The sequence below is a fragment of the Myzus persicae genome, unplaced genomic scaffold (genome assembly GCF_001856785.1).
Source record: "Myzus persicae strain clone G006 unplaced genomic scaffold, MPER_G0061.0, whole genome shotgun sequence".
Lineage (NCBI taxonomy): Eukaryota > Metazoa > Arthropoda > Insecta > Hemiptera > Aphididae > Myzus > Myzus persicae.
The window spans coordinates 31,755-49,991 of record NW_019103926.1 but is presented as its reverse complement, the minus strand read 5'-3'; the positions used below and the strand labels follow the sequence as shown (position 1 = coordinate 49,991).

At 33.0% G+C, this 18,237-nt stretch overlaps 2 protein-coding genes across 4 annotated transcripts in view; one reads left to right on the top strand and one right to left on the bottom strand.

Moving 5' to 3' along the window:
• LOC111036435 overlaps positions 1-12,550 on the bottom strand; it is a 141,175-nt gene extending 128,625 nt beyond the window's left edge. Inside the window, exon 1 of the mRNA XM_022318449.1 lies at positions 12,363-12,550. The gene's annotated coding sequence lies outside the window, so the exon portion shown is untranslated. The remainder of the gene's footprint in view (positions 1-12,362) is intronic.
• LOC111036436 (facilitated trehalose transporter Tret1-like) lies at positions 276-18,185 on the top strand. 3 transcript variants are annotated; one of them, XM_022318452.1, is made up of 3 exons: positions 276-936; positions 15,079-16,485; positions 17,907-18,185. In XM_022318452.1, exons 1-2 carry the CDS (start codon positions 879-881, stop codon positions 16,461-16,463), a joined length of 1,443 nt encoding a protein of 480 aa, XP_022174144.1. In that variant the 5' UTR covers positions 276-878; the 3' UTR covers positions 16,464-16,485; positions 17,907-18,185. The 3 variants fall into 3 exon arrangements, with proteins under 3 accessions (XP_022174144.1, XP_022174143.1, XP_022174142.1); XM_022318451.1 differs by lacking the exon at positions 17,907-18,185 and adding an exon at positions 17,216-17,371; XM_022318450.1 differs by lacking the exon at positions 17,907-18,185 and having other exon boundaries at positions 15,079-17,371.
• Positions 18,186-18,237: the final 52 nt, after the last annotated feature.

Here is an 18,237-nt window from a genome sequence, read left to right as displayed (position 1 = left end):
CACAACTCCGTCGACCGGATCCGCCAGAACTCGAATAGAAATCTCGACTCGCCTAGATTATAGCTGATGATGTACCACAATATGGTAACCATATATAGGTACCTACGACCGACCTAGCGCGCTGTTCTGAGTATAATAAACGTCACACGAAAAAAATCATCGCCTCCGATGCCACCGCCGGCGTTTGACCGCGCCCATCGTCTCCACCGGTATGATATCGCCGCATAAATAATACGTGTAAATGTGTAACGCGCATAGCCGTCACCCCGCCGCGACGAGCACCGACATCAATAACGACGTGCTATTACAATAAAATGTAATAATACATACGACGATGAAATAATTACTTTGATACAACACCCGTGTATAGTGCACACGCGTGTAATACAGCGACAGTATATGTGTATCATCATCCGTCGTGTGCACATCGGTACATCACTATACACACGTACCGTCGTATCACGGCCGCGCGCGCGCACACACACACACACACACACACACACACACACACACACACACACCGACTCTAGCTTGGGCGCGCTTGCCCGTCTATATACACGTGACACTGACGCATTGGCGGCAATCGCTTTTCAGTCCGTCTTCAGGCAGTGTCGCGTGTCCGTCCGTCAGCCCGTCAGCCCGTCATCCGTGCCGCCGAATCCGCACGCGTCCGCCGCAGAGACGAATCGCGCCGATCTCTTGTCGTTGGACTACCGTTGCGACCGAACCCGTAAGCATTGGCGTCGTCCCGAACATGTGACGCGGCCGCCGCCGAAGCGGACGGTGCCGCACCATCGCCGCCGCAACAACCGCCGGCCCGGACGTGCAGCACAGCACCGCAGCCGCAGCCGCAGCCGTCGTCGCCCCGGCTGGCCGCTATGATCGGCGGGTTCTTCAACAAGCCCGTCGGCCGGCAGTACGTGGCCGCCTTCGTCGGTGAGTATATAGTCCGGTTGAAAAACCGTGCGGGTTCAATTCTTAGAACTGAGTCCCCGAACCCATCGCCCATCTCTCGTATATTCTCGTCATTGGCTAGGTTCCCCCAATGCGACTGTTATATTATCGGAAGTAAATTCAATTTAGTAGTGTTACATAAAGTCAGTGGCAATGCCAGGGGTGAGCCAAGCTGGGCCTGGGCCTGCTTTAAAAAGTCTCAACTCCTCCGCCCTAAAATTTAAACAAATTTAGATATAGGAATCATTAAATCGTTATGGTTTTAAAATGGATGAAAACCGGTTATTCAGAATTATTTCGTGGCTTAACTATAAGAACACAAACATATTGTAACATTAATACATTATGACGTGTGTTCAAATATTGTCATGTATGTAATTATCGTTTTGAGCGGGTTGAAAAGTAGGAATATGTATTCAATCTTAAATGCCTCATAAATAAGCATGTGTTCACCATCGTCTAAATGTGAGAGGAATAGAATTACTAACTGTGCAATACTCGTTTCTTCTTCAGCAAATGAACGAACTTTTCAATTCATGTAAAGTGGATAAATATAAAATCGAAAAATTCTATGATTTACAATAATCTATATAAGTAAATTAAGCATAAACGCTATAGAAAAAACGTTTAACATTGACGATATTATACATAATTTTGTTGGATGTCATAAAACAAGAAGACGTGTTGTTATTAAAATTAATTATATGTGGACATACAACACATACAACAATATTATAAAATAATTTGTTTTTTTTTCTTTAATATAAGCCTCAACAACACAGATTATTGGCTAAATTATTATTTATATCTATCTAATTAGAGATGTAACTTACTATACTATATTATCCTATCGATCTAAATTATCATTTTCAATTAAAATTTATAATTTTTTTAATCTTTTTATGTGGACCTGAATGGTTTTTGATTTGAATGATTTGAATACTGCATTAATATTGTCTTATCAAAAAAGAAATGCTCATATTGTGTGAGTTTGATGTGTATTTAAATTGGTATTACAAAATGTCATATTTATTGTTTAGTAAAAATATTTTTGGTTACATTTTATTGAACAGTTATATCACATAATGGTGTACTTAATAGTGGGTATAATTTTGGCGGCTGTGATATATAACAAGAAAAAATGTGTCAACTTCAGTCCTGACGCCGCGACTTTATATAAAGTCAATTCGTTGTATTTCGATTTATGAAACGTTATAGCTACTAGCTAGTCTCTTTTCTTCTATAAACGATAGTGTGTGATAAATGTATATTCATTTAAAACCAGGCAAATTGAAACCCAACCACGTAGGTTATTATTTTAGTAGGTTCGAACGCGCCACCTTAAATCCTTTTTTACTTTTTATACTCGATTCCCAGCGGTGTACCCAAGGGGGGCGTGGGTACCCCAATTGTCTTTTTTTCTTTAATAAATATATTATTTACATACGAAAACTGTAAAAGGTTAATTTAATTTCCACGTAATCCCCCCCTACTTTCATGATCCCGGCTACGCTACTAAACTGATCAGCACTAGCTGAGTTTCCGTTTTCCGGTCTGCCATCGCTAAAATTTTCACCAATCGTCGTTATTATCCTCTCGGAGGAGTAAGCTTTTTGATAACCGGCGCTGATTATAAATTATAATACATCGGTCACCGTGATATCGCACGCGACCCCGTTTCTGTCGACGATGTGTATACATCGCGTACATTTTCGCTTTAATTTACATCGACATATTTAACATACCTACTTCTGCAGTTGTTTCAAATTCATGAATTTTTTGCCTACACTGTTTTTCACTCAACAGCTGGTCGCTCGAAACCTGCCACGTCCTCCCTTCCATATCTTCCCCTCCGAACACCACCGATCATCACTGTGTAACATGGACAAGTATAGGATTCGATTGTATAGGTTTCGTAAAAATGCAATCTGGTTAATCATACCCTTCGTTTATTATGTAGGTAGGTTCTTATGCCCATATAATATACAACGAATACACGATTCTGGCGTTACTCGACTGTGCACGTACAGTAATAACTAACGAAACTTTGCGCATAATTAAATAACCCATTTAGATCTAGCGTAAAGTTCGTGTGCGGATTTAATTCGAAAGTCGTCACTTTAATCACACGTGGCACATATTATTATAATGTACGTGCATCGCGTGCAGCGGATACCTCGACAAGGGGGAGGAACTTCAATAAAATACGAACACGATGTCTACCCCTACGAATATAGTATAATATATAATATATAAAATACGAATATCTTTACGACGAGGAGACTTACGATTTTCCGACGATGTCTTTTAAGTCGCGCAGCGTTCCGTATCAGCCATAACTGCTGGTCCTACGCCATGTAATGCATGGGGAATTGCATGATATCTCAAAGTACCTACTATAGGTGTACGAGCTATTTCGCAGTTTTTCATTTTTTTCAATCGTTTGTTACATCTGTCTTATAATTATTATTGTTTTAATGCTAATGCTTTAATAGTAATTATTTATAAGCTTTATGGTAAAATGCATTCATTTATTCTCTTAATTTGTAAGAAAATAATTAATATATGTGTAAGTAGCATAAAATTATATGCGTTTTAATTTTATAAAAAACACAATTTTAATTATCAACTTAAAAGATAAACGACTTTTATATATATATAAAGGATTATTAATAATACAATAACAACGAGATTAAAAGCTTAGGTATTTACGTTAATGTTTTAATTTTAACTGTAAAAATTCTTATTTTAAGTAAAATGTGTTTTTTTCTTATTATGATAATATTTAAGGGTTAGCTAATTTCTAAAGTATAGGTAACGCTGAATCACAAATCACAATAATATTATTGCAACTTCCTATATACTTGAATTTTATTTACTATATACATCATAATTGTTGACAATAACAGTTCGCAATAATTTATCTTCCATTTATCATAATTGAAACTAACACTTTTCGACTTCATGATTTCTTTTCTTCAACCGCTATTATTGTATTACGTTTATGCCGTATATTATATGTTATTAAGCCGATTTGTTCATTACATTTTATTATTTTAATTTTTTTAATGTTGCCTTTGCTGAGACCATACGAATTGGTTAATATCATTTGGAAAATTTACCAATATAATTTTAATATTGAATAGAGATAATATGCTATATACTATACTATATAACGCTGAATTACTGCAAAAATTGTCCATGCCTAATTGAACCACTTATTTAAGAAACGAAGTACCTCCAAAAAAGGTGATTCTGAGAAAACAATAAGAAAACTATCTTTTCTCTACCATTGGTACATATTTTTTTTATTTTTTTTGTCACTTCGTAAGTTGGATAAATGACTACGTTGTCCTCTATCAGTGATATATGGCGGTGTTAAAATCTTATTAATATCCAACAATCTTAAAATAAAATATTTTTTTTCAAAACGTTTATACATATGATATGCGTATTTCCATTGAAAACACGCGCCACACATCATAATATCATTTTTTAATATTTTGTAATCCAAAACGTTTCTCAAATAGGCCGTTCAATACTTTTGACGGGCAATTGAAGTATTTATTTAAACGGTGTTGGTTGCATCATTTTGTAATTTTAAAAACTTTTGCTAAGACACAAGAACAGAGCATGATTGGTATAATAACTAAAAGTATATAAAAAACATAGCTACTCGTTATTTTTCCTCTACAAGTAAAATGTATGAATCATGAATAGGTTCACGACCATCATAACAACGAAAACCACACGAAAAATCAACCAGACATTTTTTTAGTGTATCCAGCCCCAATGACATATTTATGTTAAAAACAAATTTTGGAAAAATTATTAAAAAATCATTATTGCAGAAACATGGATGTATAGTAGTTAAATATTATATAACTTTCTTTTGCTCTCAGATAAGAGTATAAGACTATTATAATTTGTGGAGATAATTTTTAAAATAAAATTACAAATGATAATATTAACACAATTAAAATACAAATACTACATTATATAGCAACAACTGATTCGTAGATGAATCGATGATCAAGTTATTAAATTTAAATTCTAAGAATTAAAAAAAAATTAACTTAAGTAATAAAAAGCAATTCCTATCTAACCTTGAAGAATAGCCATTACAATGAACCAATCAGCTGAGTTAAATGTTTCGATATTTAAATAGCAGCTGAAAACATTTTCCATATTTTAATTACTTTACACAATTGTAAATCGGACCGAGTGAAAAATTTAATAATACGATATTACATCGATCAACGATGTAATAAAGATATTAGATATTAAATATAATTTCATTAAATTGATCGTGTGGATAACTAGGAACACTATTATTTACACAAAACAAAACATTAAATCGAAATAACTTAAATTAAAGTAGGTATCTATGTTTTTTTATGAAATTATTGAAAAATTTTAAGCTGCACTTATAATGGCTTATGAAGTACATATAATATTTCAAAATGTTTCAAAACCGATCATCGGATCATGTTTGGGAATATAACTTTAAAATGTTGGTACTTCGTCCATTCTACGAAAAATATGTTTTTGGGATTCTCAAAGTCTATGCATTTGTTTGTTATGGTACTTATACAGTTAAATGCCTAAAATAGGAACCACTTTTTGGTACGTAAATATGTATATTATTTTCAGTTAGTGCTGCTGTGTGCCACTACTTAATTATCTTACTATTCGTGTCTTTAAAATATAGCATTTCTTAACCAAAAAACCGTTTCATTTTTCAAAATATAAATACAGTGGTACTTACAGTTTTTATTTTATTAGAAATACCTATAATTCAAAATCAATTTTACATTGACAATATGTAATTTGTAGATAAAGTCAAGGAGAATTAGTTCGAAGAGCTTGAACATGGATAGAATTTCAAAATTTCAATTTTTATTTATTCCGTATAAGTTCTTTGATACATTATTTTTGTTATAAATTATGCTTTTTTAAAAGTAAACTGAGAGTGGTTATTTAACTTTATGTGAACTCTTGTGTAGTGACTATTCTCAACACCGTAAACTGTCGTCTGTCGATGATTGTTTATGTTACTGGGAAAGGCTACAGCATTTATTATGTATATAATTGTGGAACACCTGCATTAAGTCTCAAGGTGGTTGCTTGAAAAGCTAGGTACTTGTAATAATGAATGATGTTTGACGATATGGGCTGGTCTCTGATTCTGATGTTACAGTGTATTGCTGTAATTCTAGTTTAGTTTAGATTGATACTATTAATTTAGATTGTAATAATTTATTGCACTCAATTCGATTTAAAACAACGGTGTAAGTGTGGGAGAGTCTTCCAGAGAGACTACAGAGAAATTACGTTAACGTTTTTGTATTGTAAGACAATGTCTCATATACAAGTCTTTGAATCGTTTCTAGGAGAATAGTTAATAAACAGAAAACGGTGTATTATAACAGTAGGTACAACTTAAGTCCTTATATACCTATACATTTTTATAACTTAGTTGGGTCTCATAAACCGATACTAAAATATCGATTATTTGAATGCGTTTTGACACGTATGAACTATATGAATATATGATAAATTCGTCTGCTTGTATAGTACTAATCAGTGGTAAATTTAGGAGGGTTTAAGGGTTCAACCCAAAATTAAATCCCATGTACGCTATTCTTACTAACTTAATGCTACAATTACCTATATATATGAAGAAATATAGTAAATGCTAAATGTTATGCTTTGACTTAATACTGCAGATCATCTAATTATTAAATACTATTCTTCACAAAAACACTTCTATTTAGCCTTAAAGCAACTATATAGAATTTTTCAATAACGTAAATTAAGGTTTAAATTTAAATACGAGATAAATATTGAATTAGTACTTGGGGATCTCGATGCGTCATAAAAATAGTTGACGACATCGTCGACATCTCCATTAAACGTTACTTAATCAACTCTAAATATAGGTACAACGACGTAAATATAATTAGTGATTAAAATTGAACTTTAACATTTTGATTAAAAAACTGTATTTAAATAAGATATATTTTTAACACACCGCAAGTAACTGAAAAGAAAAATACCAGGATCCGCGATGATATTATGATGATATTAAATTCCCTTAGTTTACGATCGTCGTAATGTTTCCCATTATATTGTCGACTTGACCTAATGGAAAACGCTTGCGAAAAAAAAACCTCGCGAAATGTTGACTTAATTTTTTCTCGGTAGATTGTCAATCCATTGATGGAATTACTACGCATGGTACACAGGTTTCTGCGTAACAGATTCTGGTCCGTTTACAGAACATCGTGGGACCGGTCGATAAGATGTCCATTCTATGATAGTTATAATAACAAATTTTGGAATATTTTTTGATAATTATGTGATTGTGTAGAGACATACAAAAATATTACAGGTAGGTGTGCTCACTTGAATCAGGGCTCGATCGGGACGTAATAGATGCTCGTGTATAAAATAATACGCACGTAATTTACAGCCAACACCGTGGAAGACTATACCTTTTGTTAAAATAGTAAATACGTAATAGCTAGCAGGCATACGTAGTTTATCCTCGGTGCAAAGTAAAGGCGAGTGTCGCCCGTATACACCTCGTCTACAATCGCACGGATTCGCCAAATTCCATATAATAATAATAATAATATTATATCCGACCCAGAAGTGAATATCAAAAGCCATAATAACGCTTGTCGTAAATCAAATTTTTTTTTCTAATCTCTCTCTCACTCTACGGGCGCTCATATTCCCTCTCTCTCTCTCTCGCACTCAAGCACGCGCGCGCACACCACACACGCACGCACACACACACACACACACACATACACACACACTCCCAAATCCCTTTTGCGTCCCGGGTCGTGAAAAACATCGGCTGGCCCGGTCGTATAATATATATACCCCCTCGCGTATATGTAGTATGTATAGGGAAATTCCATTAACCCGTTACAAGTTAATGGCTGGTGCGGTCACAAAAGCATCCCTTCGTTTTCTAAACTGTTCAGAACACATGGCGCCCACCGTATATTTATATGTATGGCGGAAAAACGCTTATTTAAACACAACGCGCTGTCAAATGATCATTTGCACTCTCTTTGCCGGACGTCGTCGTGTCGTCGTCCGAAACTCTTATCACGTTTATACTCGCATGTCGGTTTCATGACGATTATTTTTTTCACATTCACACATCAAAAAATGAGTGTGTGTGTGTGTGTGTGTGTGTTGTACACAGAGGGGAGAGAGGCCCGTGTATATTTGCTGTTTTTCCTGCGCTTGCTCATTTTTTTTTTCTTTTCTAATAGCTTTATTCAGGTTTCGACTGCGCATACAAATTCGGTAAAAACGGACGATCGGCTTTGCAAAAGTGAAAAATGTGGGTCGTGAATTTTTCCATTAGGAAATCGTTACGTTCTATACTCTTATATATATACATTTATATATCAGCTTATATATAGGTTAGTGTATACTTTGTACATCGGTATATACGTATATTATAATATTATATATAATATACATATATAAATAAATATTTGTATACCCCGGGTGAGTGGATTTTCGTACCCGGGACACAGCGGTTTTTGTAACACCGGATGTGAGAAATGGACGAAATAATCAAAAAGTTCCCGAAAAGTTAATATTGCTTGGTTTTAGTCTCACAGGTAAATCCGACAAACCCCCCGTCGACTCGTAAATCTTCTACTGCATGACTTCTGAAGCGAAAAAAGCGTTATGTTTTCTTTCCTCTATCCACGAGGCAATTGTTCTTTATGTAAAAACGCAAAACGAGATTGTCAACAAGTTTTTGTACGCGCCGACCTTTTGTCTATACACTTAATCATCGAATGTTATAATATCATAATCGTTTAATAGTTGATACGATATAATTATAATATTAAATATTGATGTGTAAACAATTAAAACGTTTATTTGAAAATGTTTAAATCCAGTTACAACTGAAATAATAACAAAATTATAAATATTACTTTACATTATTCACACATTTATTTTGTAATATGATTAAATTAGTATAATTAGTTCTAATGCATAAGTTATTATAAAAAATGTTCAAAGCTTAATTTTTCCAAGTTATTAATTACCTAATAACTGTTTTTATTTTTACTTAAAAATTTCAAACAGTTTTATATCGTTATATTTTAATATTTATTAAGTAATCTACCTATATGTAATTGCTATTGATGATTAATCGATTATTTTTATGAAAATTCTCCCTTCCCCCGCCAGAAAAGTTATCAAAATACGCCACTGATATAATTTAATGTGTAAAAACGTTGTAATATATAAAGGAACCCACATAATATATCATTTATATTTTTATTAACTTTTTATATTTATTACTTTTTATACAAGTGCCATTTATAGTCATAAATATTAAACTATTGTTTTAGTTGCATAATTAATTTCAATGTTTTGATTATTACAAAAATATAAATCTTTTTTATTCTTTCTTTGATATTTAAAATTTAAAATATTCATATGATGTGACACTTTCAAATCATTTAGATACATAATAATTTATTTGTTCTGTAGTATTCATTTTGGTTATCAATATTTATTTTGAAAATGTTGATAGACATGAACTCAGTAACTTGCATAATATTAATAAAAACTGTCATCATTATAACAATCGTACACGTCATGTAGTTATCTAGTGATTTCATTTTCATTAAACGCCTGCAATAATCTACAACCTTTAGGCTTTAAGACCAATTGCTGTTATTGCTTGTATGGCTTCATATATATGGTGACGAGACGTACTTAATTTACAAGAACAGTATTTCTTTTTGAAGACAAGTCTTATTATCCTAAATAAATTGCTGAAATACATCAAAAAGTACTTATTATAAATGATGTAACAATTTCAAAAGGAAATTTTATTTTAAATAACCTAATTATGAAATGCATAAAATTGTTGACAACTTTAATTTGTATAAAAATAATAAAATGCGTCCTTATCAATATTTTACGAAAATTCATGATTTAACATTTAATTCAAACTATATCGATATGTATAATAAATAGGTACATTTTTTAGTTAATAGTAAGATTAGAAAAGTATGATATAATATATCAGTCATGTTTCAAAATGAATAAAGGATGTTTAATTTGTTATACTTTATTTTTTTTAAATATCTGGTCACTTACTCGTATAATATCAACTTTTAAACAATCCATTATAGGTAGAGTTCTAATGTCAAATTCAAAATTCTTAACTCAATACATTATTTTTTATATTATTATATACAAAGTACCTAGATAATTAATTGTATAGAAATAAGAGCAATGTTCAACCACAACAGCACTATACGTACTGTTCAACAGGAAAACTTTTACTTAACTTTTGTGCGCCATTTCAACCTTGTAATTACAAGTACATTAAATTTCTCTTGTATATGAACACTGTACATCAATGATGTATATCATAAACGTAAAAAGGTTTGGGTTTTAGATCCATTCTATCAGATTTGCATTCTATGGATTCCACGTACCCATCCAACTTTTTAGTTATTCAATATCACAGAGGAAAAGCGTAAAACGTATATTTATTACGAGTAATTAAACTATTGCATTCATGTTAAGTTTACATATATTATGATAACGAATATGACCGTAATTATGAAAAAAAAAACAAATGCTAAAAAGCAGCAAAATAAAGTTGCTTTGGTTTTAAAATTAAATTTTTTTTAACTATAGCACTAGAAAAAACTTGTTAGGAGGAAACTTTTGAAACTTTTCAATTTAAGTAAAGTCTACTTACTTATTTAAAAGAAATTTTGTATTTTACTTTTATTTTATTACGATTATCACGTATAACATACATAATTACATAAATCGTCGGTAACACATAATAAATTCATATTACATTTTATAATTTAATCATCCTGACATTTAGAAGAGTATCGTAAATGGGCAGTTTCTCCACTTAAGTTCTGTATAGAATGCATAATACAAATAAAAAATAAAAATCAGAACATTTTAAAGTTAATAACACTAATTTTGTCGAAAAAATATCAAATTGTACAGTACAAGTTATTATTTTTTTTTTACATTTTGGCTGAATTTAATTATTTTTATAAAATAATTATTTGGTAACATTATACCTCTGATATTATTCTTACAATTTCACGTCAGTTTTAATTAACATATAGCTCTATGTTTATATAAAATATATTTACAGTAGTATTTTATTAAAGCCCTCCCCCCCTCCCCCTGGAGAGATTTATATTTTATGCTGTTGTACCTTGCAATAAATCCATTCTAGGTTATCAATCTAAACATTCTAAACCAATTTTATTTATGCTATACTAGTATATACTATATACTACACAACTAGGTAAAAATATAGTATATATATTCATATATTATTTAATTTTATATGTTATTTTCATTATTGTTTTACTCTCATTTTGCATGGATTTTAACTAATACCTACCAATTGTTATTTTAGTAACTGCTGTGCTGTTAAATGAAAATCTGAATGTTATTCTTACTTTAGAGTTCAGACCTCGTTAATGCATTTTCAATTTTATGATTTATTAATTTTGTATTCCCTTGTGATGCAAATTTGGACTCATTATTTGTAAACGAAAAACAGTCAAACAAACCCATTATCGTGAAAATATAGGAATAATAATATATTTTGTATACTGTATAGTATAAGTGAAGTTATACTGTTATAGAGCGCAACTGAGTTTAATTCTTCTTTTAATTAATTAGATAAAAATTAATATATTATACAAAATATTCGATTTGATTATAATATACTAACAAAATATCTAGTTAATTTAAATTTGTTATTAACTGTTTTATTTATTATCAAAATTTAATTTAAGTCACCTACAAATTAATCTATTTCTACTTAGTATTAAAAATTAAAACATTTTTTTTACAGTTTATTTTTTAATATTTAATGAATAAATATGTATAGTCGCTATCAATCATTAAATGTATTTAAAATTGCAAAAAAATTAATTTTTACCGACAATTACAGTATACATATTTTTATGATAGGTATAAATAAAAATAAAAATAAAAATAATGAATAATGGATCCTATTTGGGTACCTTTATAGTTTTTTCTTCTTCATTTTTGTTTAGTTCAAATTTTTAAAATATTTAAGGTTACCAACTTTTATCATAAACATATATACATTGTACCATTGTACCATTGTATAATTTTAGTTGTCTAGTCTTACCTTATCTTAGATAATAATTATATAAAGGAACAAGCTTCTCAAATAAATGTATTTTTTTTTAATAATACTAGCTTCTTTTAAATTTTTTTGATAACAATTAAACGTATTTAAATAGGGAAACATGACTTACACTATTTGATAATATTTTTTAATACACTATTCTACGATTAAGTTTAACTATCATTTAAAAAAAATTTCTTACCAATAAATTTTTCAATTACTGCTTTATGCTGAACACTTGGTATGTGGAGTTTTGGATTTAAAGTCTTCTATGTCATCTGAAATTTAAATTATAGTATACAAATAAATAAATAGTCTAATTAAATGTATTAAAATTATTATATACATATGGTGATGGTATAGCAAAATAAACATTAGTTATTCAGTCATACATTTATGCAGGATGATATACTATTTTTTAGTTCAAGTTATTTTTATTGTAATTTGTTAAGGAGATAATTTTTTTGAGAATGTATTTTTAGATAATTCGAATATGACTAAAATATTTCTGAGTTTATAAACTCCAAGTATGGGTACTATAGATATAAGAATCTATGGTAGTAGCTGTAGCTTTAAAACGTATGTTGTATGTGGTTATGGTGGTATGAAAATTTATTACAGTACTTAGTTTAATAATCAGTAATTATTAAACTTGATTTTACAATTTTATATTTTATGTAAAATCATTACTAACTCGTAATGAGTAATAACAATTATTATCTTCATTGTATTTAGTATACATTCTGATATTCAGAAACTACACGTTCATATTTGGACTTTGATACAGCAATATTTTCAAAAAAAATCATTCGACTATTTCTACAGGATACTCCTTGAACTGTAAAAAAATCCTATTTTAAGTACCTATTTGAAAATATGGTCTATATGAGTATACTTAACCATATCGAAATCGGAATTTAAATAAATGCGTTATTAAACCGTTAAGTGGATATAAAATGTTTGGTGAATCACTACATTTATTATACATTCTGAATAATATACTTATATTTTTCTGTAAATCCTAATACATGTTTGACAAAGCATTAGTCTATGCATTTTTAAGAATGTTTCGCTTAAGTATTAAACATTAAAATACTATTTATATATAAAATATAAGTTTACGACGACATAAATATAATATCACAGTAAAACGTAAACCTAACATTCGATTTTTCTGAGTTATAATACGAAGAGTTATCTACCCGCTCGTAAATGTTTGTGTATTATCTTTTATTGAAACGCACGCGGTTTTTATTTTTTATTTTTTTGTTGATACATCAGCGCAGGAGCGGATCAGACATCAAAGGATGTTAAGATCTATGTGAAACTCAAACAGGTAGAAATGGCGCTCTTTATTCCGTAAAACTCGTCCGAAATCCTCCAAAGCTTTATGAAAAGTTGGCTATTATATTATTTTCGAGCTGCTTTGTCGGACCGCGGCCTAAGCGAATAAAGTTGAAGTGCGGTCGTATAATATATATATACTATATGATATAATATAATATAAAATCACCAATCTCTCAGCAGTTCTTTGATGTTGTTGTGAACTATACTGAATCGAGCCGACAATGTTGTGCGAAAGTCGTTCGGTCGTGATATTATATATCTGCACCTGCAGTCTACATATGTATCCAATCTCTACTATTAAATATTATTTATTAATAGATATTTGGACTTGTAAAAAAAATACTTAAAAATATCATGTGTTTCCATTGAAATATTCTTGGTAGAATACGATCCAATCAATTTGACAATATGTGAATAGTACCATATTATATAGGAGCAATCAGCTATTATATTATACTGATTACTGATCTAGAGTAAAAATTTTCCACGAAAATTCATTTTATTCTATGTTTATGTTATATTTGTACCTATACTATACTATGGGAGTATCCTTAAAATGTGGACAAAGAATATTTTCATATCTAATGGGTAGATACGAGTGATTTTTATTTTATTTTTTTAATTAATTTAAACTGTAATAATAGAAAAATATTTTTTCTTTCTAGAAAGTGTATACATAAAAAAGTTCTACATTATTTAGATCAACTTAAAGTTCATGATAAAAAAAAGTTTAATGTCTATATAATTTTATATCACTATAGACTATAGACTATTGAGTATAGACTGTTTACTTGCCTATTAATTTATTGTGCAATATCATATTCGACAGTCGACAAGTCCTTGTAGAGATTAAAATGATCAGGGTTGTGAATTTAGTGATGTTCCACTTAGGTTAATTTCATTCAGAAATCAGAATTCAAATTGAGTGAGACAAAAACTTCGTTTAAATTATCTACTATTTTTAGTATAAAATGTTTATTTAAATATTTTGCTTGTGTAGGTTCCTATACCTACAAAATGTATATAACAGTGTTTCCTTAGCCAATTTTTGATACATATATACAATATACAGAAGTATACTATTTTAACTAGACAAGTTATTTTGAAAAATTCTTTAAAAAATATTTTATTATGCTACGTATTACATTTATTTTTCATAGTATTATAGGTATATTCGTTTCGTACACTTTTAATATTTTATACCTATGGTTTATTACATACTCTTCTAAGTTTCAAGCAGCTTTCACTAGTTTACAATAGCTATAACACATGCTTGTTTTAAAATGTATTTTGCACTCATCTCTCATCAATTTTACTTACTATAGTTACTGTATTATATTAAAATAGCTGTGCCTTATAAAAAGAATAAAATAAACCACATCATTTCGCATATTTTTTTGAATTTTGAATGGATATTTCCTAACTTTTAAGGGCACAATTATTACGTGGGCATATTTCACACGGTTGCAGTTCGGAGCATTAAACTTGCTAGCGATAGCTGATTATCGCACTTATCTATTTAAATTTATATTTTACATAATAATTATAATTTTTGTGGATTTATTTTTCAGCGTCGCTGTCGGTAATGATGGCCGGCACGTCGTTGGGTTGGCCGTCACCTGTGCTGGCCAAGCTGTCCAACGGTGGGCTGACGATGGCCGCCACCAACGAACAACAGTCGTGGATGATTGCCATGCTGGAGCTGGGCAACCTGTTGTCGCCGATACCGTTCGGGGTGCTCGTGGACGTGGTGGGCCGGAAACCGTGTCTGCTACTCACAGGGCCCCTGTACATCGTCAGCTGGCTGATGGTGCTGTGCAGCGACACGATCGGCGTGCTGTACTGGGTGCGGCTGCTGCAGGGCGCGTGCATTGGCATCATCACTACGGTGGCGCCAATCTACATTGGCGAGATAGCTGGCGACGGTATCCGCGGCGCGCTCAGTACGTTCTTCAACGGCATGCTCAACGCCGGCATACTGTACGTGTACTGCGTCGGGCCGCTTGTGTCGTACGATGCGCTCACATACTACTCGCTGTTGGTGCCTTGCGCGTTCCTGGGCACGTGCCTGTGGATACCCGAGTCGCCGTACTACTACGTGCTTCGGGACGACGACAAGAAGGCGCACGAGTCAGTGGCGTGGCTGCACGGTGACGCGGAACCGGACGTGGTGGTCCGCGAGCTGATGCGCATCAAGGCCGAGGCCAGGGACGATCTCCGAGAAAAGGGGTCGATGCGCGACCTGTTCGGGTCCCGGTGCAGCCGGAAGGCGTTCCTGATCGTCCAGATCGTGGCCGCGGCCGACGTACTGTCTGGCATGACCACCGTGTTGGCGTACGCGTCTTCCACATTTGCCCACGCCGATACGGACAAGACGCTGTCCCCGGATCAGTTCACCATGTTGCTAGGCGTGCTGATATTCTGCACCACGTTCGTCACCGGTTACCTGGTGGACAAGTTGGGCCGCCGTCCACTGCTGCTGTTCTCGTGCTTCGGGTGCGGTGCGTTCGAGCTGGTCACCGGACTGTACTACTACAAGCGGTGGGTCGGGTTCGAGTCGCTGGGCGCCTGGATACCGTTCACGGCCATTGGATCGTTCGCCGTCATCTACAGCATAGGGCTCGGGCCGCTGTTGCCCACGCTCCAGGGCGAGATGTTCCCGTCCAACGTCCGCGGACTGGCCAGCGCTATCACGTCCGTCACGCTCACCGTCATATCGTTCGTTGGCCTCAAGATGTACCAGGTGATCACCGACCAGTGGGGCATACACGTCAACTACTTCATATACGGCACCGGGTGCCTGGTGTCATTCCTGCTGATCTATCGGTTCCTGCCCGAGACGAAGGGCAAGACGTTTGCTCAGATCCAGAATGAGATCATGAAAACCATCGACGACCGGCCGTCCCGCGGCAAAAATCGCCGAAATCCCGTCCACGCCAACACGACGGGCGTCTAGACCTGTGTACGCGTCATTGCAGGTGTTTGCTGCGGGCAGCCATGCCGACAAAATAATAACAAAACGATAGTATTATAATGTTTTTTTCGTTTTCTTGTTTTTTATTCATTTCATTATCTTAACATTTTTATTTCTGTATAGTATTAAACTATTTATACGTTTATATATTATTATTTATATGGTTATAGGTACGACGTAGGTGTAGTATAAAATACATATATTTTATACATATATAGCGTTGTCCTCCGCGACGGAAAAAAGCCATCCCGCATTATTATGTAATACTTGTATATAATATATACGTACGCACATCAAACGACCCCACACGATCGGACAAAGGTACGACGACCCTGACGGGAGGGCAAGGGGGTGGTGAGATTTTACGGCGCTGACGTGCGGTTGGTTTTCCTTTTTGACGTTACGATCTCGAATCTTCCACCATATCCACCACCGCGGTGATCAATAAGACACGTCGCATTACAATGAGACCGAAAAGGGGCAGAACGGCGCGTACCGCACTGCCATACTTTTCGTTCGCGTTTGATTGACAGTTATCCTCTATTATATACACGTGATCAGACACGCGCACGCACGCACACACTAGCGAAACCGTATACACACATAATAATAGTAATATATAAACGTATATTTGAGTCCCGAGGAGGGATAAAGTTGCGGAAATTGCGTTAAGCTTCGTTTTGCTCCGAAAACAACGTGCACCGGAGACCCTAATCAATCATAAATGGTTTTAGTGACATGTTCGGTGGAGGAGACTGTGTTACGTCCGCCGCCGCCCGAAAACCGATCGAAAACAATTTCCATACGTCAAAACCGCCCGAACAATGTTAATTTATGTATATTTTTATACACCGAATGTTAAAATAATATATTACCAAACATCGCTGTACCATAACATATTATTTATATATTATATTATGTACATTTATGTATAACACATTGTAGTAGGTACTTTCTTATATATTTCATGTCTGTATGTATATATTCTATGATTTCACGAGATAAATAAATGAAAATATATAAAATTGATAACTAAAAGATGTCATGTTTTATTTCGCATATTGTTATAATATTATATATTTACATGTTATCGGTACTGCAGGTACGTAGTCACCTGGAGATTATACGACGGACATCAAAAATAACTAACTCTAGCTATAAGTTTTAACTATAGTCTACAGCAGCGGTTCCCAAACTGTGAGGCGCCAACTTTTGGCAGGGGAGGCGTGAGTCGCTTGTTAAATATTGTTATTTTTTAATCAACAATAATTTTGTTGTAACGTCTTGACTCTTGATTATTCTAATAAAATATTTCACAATGTCAGTATTACTTTAAGTCTCGTTAAACAATAATAAACTTGATTCCGGGATTTCTGTAATAGTTATTTATTTATGTGAGGTGCAATTTATTTTTTTAATTTTTAGGATGGCGTAAACTAAAAAAGGCTTTGAAATCGCTGGTCTAGAGTATCACCAACCCAGAGCTATATTAATGATGTTTTGGCGTGTCTTATTTCCATGTGAGTAAACAACGATTGCCTACGTTTCTCCATTTTGGCGTATGAAAATGTTATGTTGCAAATTATAATGTAGTTGAATTTATTGATTTCGCCATATTTATCATATATACCTAGTACATATACATTGTTCAGCAAATGTAAAGTTCTATAATAATTAATATAAAATACTCTTATTGTTCTATTATTCTATCTAATTTCATCAACATTTAAACTTATAATGTCTGAACATTTATTTT

Bases quoted from the DNA above. Each gene is read 5' to 3' on its own strand.
- LOC111036436 (XM_022318452.1), top strand. From the start codon at position 879: ATGATCGGCGGGTTCTTCAACAAGCCCGTCGGCCGGCAGTACGTGGCC. The intron at 937-15,078 runs GTGAGTATATAG...TTTATTTTTCAG, and splicing joins GTACGTGGCCGCCTTCGTCG to CGTCGCTGTCGGTAATGATG.